This window comes from Oryza brachyantha, chromosome 1 (genome assembly GCF_000231095.2).
Source record: "Oryza brachyantha chromosome 1, ObraRS2, whole genome shotgun sequence".
NCBI classification, from domain to species: domain Eukaryota; kingdom Viridiplantae; phylum Streptophyta; class Magnoliopsida; order Poales; family Poaceae; genus Oryza; species Oryza brachyantha.
In genome coordinates this window covers 20,381,665-20,387,595 of record NC_023163.2, presented here as the reverse complement: position 1 = coordinate 20,387,595, position 5,931 = coordinate 20,381,665, and the positions used below count along the sequence as shown (strand labels likewise).

Below are 5,931 nucleotides of genomic sequence, written 5' to 3'. Positions count from 1 at the left end.
TTTAATTTCCCAGTTTTTAGCCGGACACAAAATATAAGATCACACCGTTGTAGTTTTTTTTTTCCCAGACACCGTTGCAGTAGAAAAGTGGTGTAGCGTTAACGACCAAGTTTGTATGCAAGCTCTCTATACACCTCCAACAAATTAGCCTCCATCTATAGAACTAATCTTTCTGGATGGCATCGATATTTCTCACCGAAGTCATCGAACGCCCGCCGCCCTCAAATTTCCGATGGATGGAGCGAGTACAAACAGCACATCATACGTACAGGCGTACAGCTCGCCGACGACGACGAAAAGACGAAGACACCCGATCCGAACATTCCAAGACGACCACAAACGATCCGAATCCCCCACACCCCAGCTTGTAGAGTCAGCGGGTCGGCCCGTGTCCGGTGCTCGCGGCCCCGCAGCCGATCACCACCCAGCGCTCGCGTCGGCGTCGCGGCAGCTGTCGTCACGGATCCGGTGTGTCCTCCTGGCCGCGGCTGACGCCCCTCCACGCCATCACCAGTTCACCGCTCCCAGCCCGCCCGCGCGACTCGTGCGCAGTCCAAGCGAAAGCGAGAGCTACCCGGCCCACGCGTCGCGTGGGCCCCCCACCCTCCCCCGCTGACGTCACCCGCACACCTCACCTCGCTCCCCGTTGTATATATCCACCCCCCTGCCTCTCGTCGTCCCCCACGAGCAATCACGCCGGAACGTACGCCCTCTCCCCCCAACCATCGTCACACGCGTTCACACGGGGCGTGTGCCAGCGAGACGTGCGTCGTCGATCGGGCGGACGGTGGGTGGGTGCGCGCGCCGGCGCTCGGCCGCGACGATCGGGGGGGGGGGGGGGGGGGAGCAATGTACCAGGCGATCCCGTACAGCAGCACCCGGCCGTGGCTGAGGCCTGAGCCGGCGGCGGCGGGCGTGGTCGACGTCGTGAAGGCGGAGACGAAGGCGGCCGCCGCGGCGATCGCGCGGGGCGGTGAGGCGGCGGAGGTGGGGGTGGAGGAGGCGGCCGGGGTGCGGAGGGCGGTGGCGGAGAGCCCCGTGCTGGTGGTGGGGAGGCGCGGGTGCTGCCTCATCCACGTGGTGAAGCGGCTCCTGCAGGGGCTCGGGGTCAACCCGGCCGTGCACGAGGTCGCCGGCGAGGCCGCGCTCAAGGGGCTCGTACCGGCCGGCGGGGAGGCCGCGGCGCTCCCTGCCGTGTTCGTCGGGGGAAAGCTCCTCGGTGGGCTCGACCGCCTCATGGCCGTCCACATCTCCGGCGAGCTTGTCCCCATCCTCAAGAAGGCCGGTGCCCTCTGGCTTTAATCATCGTCCCCTCCCCCCATTTTTTTCCTTTCTTTCTTTGCAACATGCTATCGTGGTTCGATCCTGGCCGTTGGATTCGGTTTTACATCGCGGCCCTCTAGGACTTTTTTTTTTCATTTTTTTCTGTAGGGATGTGCTAAGGTTAAGAAAAAGAAACACACCCAGAGAGAGTGCGTGTTAAATCTTATGTTCATCTGCTAGCTAAGAGTAATTATTTAGCAATATGGAGTATATCTTCGTGCGTGCGTGCGTTTTTACTCCCACCATGTGAATATACTAAGCGCGAGAGAGAGGAAGCGACAGGGACATTCGCCACATCTGTACAGTTGCATTTCTGAATTAATAAATGAGAACGAGACGTTCATTTTGCCCATTTCCTGTTGCTTGCCCCCTCTATTTTTCTCTCTCCCCTTCACTCAAAGTTAAAACAATTAATTTACCCTCCGTACACGGCATTGTGGATTTGTGGTTGCTGAGAAGGTTTACCTCGATTAAGCATGCGTTCAGATGAATTCAGGGCATCGTTTCAGTCTTAAAAGTGAATTGGCTCCAGATCTAGATTTCACTGCTAAATCAATCGTAGCTAACGAGTTAATCGGCTTTTAACGATCAGTTTAAGTCGTAGATTGCTTTGGAAAAAAAAGGAGAATGGTGGAGGTTATGTTGTTAATTTGTGCCCGTACGTTTTGCAGGGGACAAAGATGTACGTAAGCAGTGATGAGCACTGGAAATTTTTTCAGTCCTACTCGTACGGGTTAGCGAAGAAGAGGAGAAACCCAACTTCTCCTCGAGAGATTGCGCGGCTCGTGTGCCTTGGGCAGGTCTGATTGGCTGGAGCTGTCCACGTACAGACCAATTGACCCAACCAATTAATCCGGCAGCGACGGGATCTGCACGAGATCGACGATAAAAAAATATCTCATCCTATCGCGAAGTACAACTCATATCTTAGGCGGTATACAATCTACAGCAACCTGTTCATTCCTCGGACATCAATCACGGGGAGAACTCTTGTCAGCATTTGGATGTTCTGAGGGCCTGTTTGTTCTCTGACTTTTTTCGGTCTAGATCAAATCGAATGTTTATGTTTGATATTAATTAAAAGTATTAAATATAAACTATTAATAAAACATATCTTATACTCTGGACTATTTCGCGAGACGAAATCTATTGAGTCTAATTAGTTCATAATCAGCGAATGTGATGCTACAGTAAATATTTGCTAGTCATGGCTTAATTAGGCTTAAAAAATTTGTCCAATGAAATAGTCTTTATTTATGCAATTAGTTTTGTTATCAGTTTATATTTAATACTCATAATTAATATCTAAACATTCGATATGACAAGAAACTAAAAGGTTACAGGATCCAAACAACAGCTGAGTTCAGAGATCCGATTTTTATCCAGCTGTTTTCACTGTATGCTGGTTGGTTCAGACGAGCTACAGAAACATAGCTGGGAAATAAGGAATTAATATTAGAAGCCATAGGGTAGAGCCTCACATAGGTTCACCAAAGATGAATATGATGATTGAAGGTAGGCTGAAACAGTCTGCTAGTCCTGGAATGAGGAGTTTGACTGGTTTACAAAACTATTCCAAAACTATTTGTCGCAACCACCGGACCGATTCGTTCATTTAGGTATCCAACGGCCGTGTTCTAAACAACTTTTAAAATGGAGCTTTCTTTATACGTAAAAAAAGCATTAGTATATATTTAATTATATTAATTATTATAAATTTTAAAATAATTTTATTTAATTTTTTTAAAATATTTTCTATGTAAATTTTTGCAGCGTTTAGTTTGAAAAGCAGTGTTAGAAGGTGTATTAGCTCAGCCAAGAAGGCGTGCAAAACGCAGCCAATGGAATGCGATCCCTCTCCCACTTGAAGATAGTTTGGGCAGAAACAGATCGACCCAAGCGAATGGACGGGAAGCGACAAAAAAGGGATCGGCTGTCGCGGCGGGCGCAGGCAGCAGGCGCATCGACGAAGCGCGTCGCGTCCGCGGGTTGCCGCCAGACAACTTGAGACGGTGACGATTAGCCCATGTGCGCCGTCCGGCCACGTCAGTCCCGCCGGGTATGCATGCATGGGCGCCGCCGCTAACCATGGTGCTACTACGTGCTTATTACTCCCGTAGTCCCGTGGGTGGCCGGCCGGCGCCATTTTTGTTTACCTCGCGAGGCGCACGCGAACGCGACAAAGCTAGCTATAGGAAACTTCCTGCCAGCCTCAGCCATCGAGCGCCATGCAGGGAGGTGATGCAATGCAATCATGCGACCCCCCCCCCCCCCCCCCCCCCAATGACGCGCGGACGAACGATGCTACGTACGTGTGCGCGCGTGCCCCAGCAGTAACATGCGAGTACGGCGGCCAAGCGGGGGTGTGGCGAGCGATCGACCTCCGACCCAATCATGGGCGCACGTTGGCGGCGAAGGAATCGATCAGTCTAACCTACCCCGCCCATGCATCAACGACGACGTACGCATGCGCGCGCACGCGGGGCACACCGGGCGGTAACGAGGCTGTCGGTACGCGGCTCGGCAGAGAGCGGACAAAGAAACCGGAGGCGGCCTCGAAGAGGTCAAACTGGCGCGATCGGGAGCAGGCAGGCAGCGCCCGGTGAAGTCGCCGCGCAGGGTCATTTTTAAATTTCCCTTTTTTTTTTATTTGGCTTGGCGCAGAGAGATGAGCGCGCTGATTCCACCTGCAGGCTGCTGTTCTCGTGCAACGGCGTTGGTGGCTTGCCCGGGCCGACATGCATCGTGGGGTTTGTTCTCCGGCCTTCGCAGGTGGCTGGCTCGGCCGATACTATAGGCGGCTCGTGGCGCTGTCTGTTTGTAAATGGGATATCAGGCGATTTGGGTGGTAGCATCTTCTTCTGATTACCTGTTGGCCTGCCTCCCCTAACTCTCTGACCCTGCCGCCCTCTCTGCTTCCCAAGGGGCGTGTTCCTTCACCCAACCTTGTGATTATGGCACTATACGCTGCACATGTAACAAAACCAGATCGTGGCGAACATGCTTCCGCAGGCAGCTCATTTTGTGGTTTTTTTTTGTCCTGGACTGTACATCCGGATTGAGGGCACCATTTCGGAACCGGCAGAACCATTGGCTCGTTGCTACCTGCAGACGTGGGTGGGGCTAGCGAAACCCTCGTGAACATGGGACACGCGTCCTGTGGGTCTCGCTCAGATCATTTTCCGATAGTGTTGGGACGACGTATGCATAGGGTAGAGGGATGACAAGAACGTGTATGGTCACCACTGTCAGCCGGTTCTTTTAGCTGAACAGGATGTTACTCGTTTCGATCGTCTTCATTTATTTGTCATGGTTCATCATTATTTTTAGCTTTGACCACTAATAATCTTTAAACGACTAATTTGATAATAAGTAAAAGTTATATGGTTATATATTTGTACATCACATATCGTTAATATAATATATTTTTTGTGTACCCAATATTTTTCTAGAAGAGATGAGCGGTCAAAGTTAACAAATGAATGGTAAGCAATGATAATTATTTAAAACTAGAGATCTATGTTAGGCAATTTTATCATCTTTGATAAAATAAATTTTAGTACCAATATTTACACTTAAAATTTTAAAATTTTAGTATCTCGAGCTATAAAGTAATAAGGTACCAAATTTTTTATAGGAATTTATATTAGAAAGTGTGCTATCTCCTGGTATTTTTTGAAGTATGGTAAAATTGCTATATAGGAGGTAATTAAAAATTAACCATGCATTTGAAGTGACAGACATCCTGATCATGGACAAGATTGCAACTGATCAGCACGCCTACTATTGGTCTGACGTAACCATACAATATCATGTGTCTCCCTCACAAGTCGTCACTTGTATAGACCGAGATGATCTCATGATAAGTAATTAAGACCCTCCCTACCAGGGGTCCAACGACAAAATCACAAGGTAATTAACAATCCGAAAAGGGGGAGACAAAACTGCAAGTTGATGCGAGTTTCCACAAGACTTTTCGTACCCGTACCAATAGCAGGGTGCGGCCAAGAAACGGAACTCGTCTACAGATGTACAAGCCTCATTAAGGCTTTAGTAGTTCTTATATACACGCTCTCTCTCTCGATCTAGAAGCTAAAACATGTGGATGACTACTTTCAGTCTTGTACGCTATCATTGTCTAAGCACTAGTTTAAGGCTTCTGACCTGAGAGAACTATGCAAAGGAGTTCTCATTAACTAAAGAAAATGCAGAGGCGTTCTGAATTCAGATGAAACCTCTTTTGAGCTGTCTGTAAGATGCGTATTCTCTTTTCATACTGCAGAATCGTCACCGGCTGACAGCCGGCCGGTAAATTAAGGAGACGTTTGTTTTCAAGGGCTAAACTTTAGCCCCTAGTCACATCGAATCTTTAGACATTTATTATAAATAGTAAACGTAGTCTATAAATAAAACCCATGCATAATCTTGAACTAATTTGTGAGACGAATCTAATGATCCTAATTAATCCATGATTATCCTATGTGATGCTATAGTAAACATTTACTAATTATGGATTAATTAGACTTAAAAAATTCGTCTCGTAGATTAGCTCTCATTTATAAAATTAGTTTTTGATTAGTCTATATTTAATACTTTAAATTAGTGTTC

The 5,931-nt window shown here is 48.5% G+C and overlaps 1 protein-coding gene across 2 annotated transcripts; it reads left to right on the top strand.

Annotated features, from left to right (window-relative positions):
- Positions 1–841: 841 nt before the first annotated feature.
- Positions 842–2,443, top strand: LOC121053499 (monothiol glutaredoxin-S5). 2 transcript variants are annotated; one of them, XM_040520595.1, is made up of 2 exons: positions 842–1,281; positions 1,995–2,443. In XM_040520595.1, exons 1-2 carry the CDS (start codon positions 850–852, stop codon positions 2,127–2,129), a joined length of 567 nt encoding a protein of 188 aa, XP_040376529.1. In that variant the 5' UTR covers positions 842–849; the 3' UTR covers positions 2,130–2,443. The 2 variants fall into 2 exon arrangements, with proteins under 2 accessions (XP_040376529.1, XP_040376532.1); XM_040520598.1 differs by lacking the exon at positions 1,995–2,443 and having other exon boundaries at positions 842–1,545.
- Positions 2,444–5,931: the final 3,488 nt, after the last annotated feature.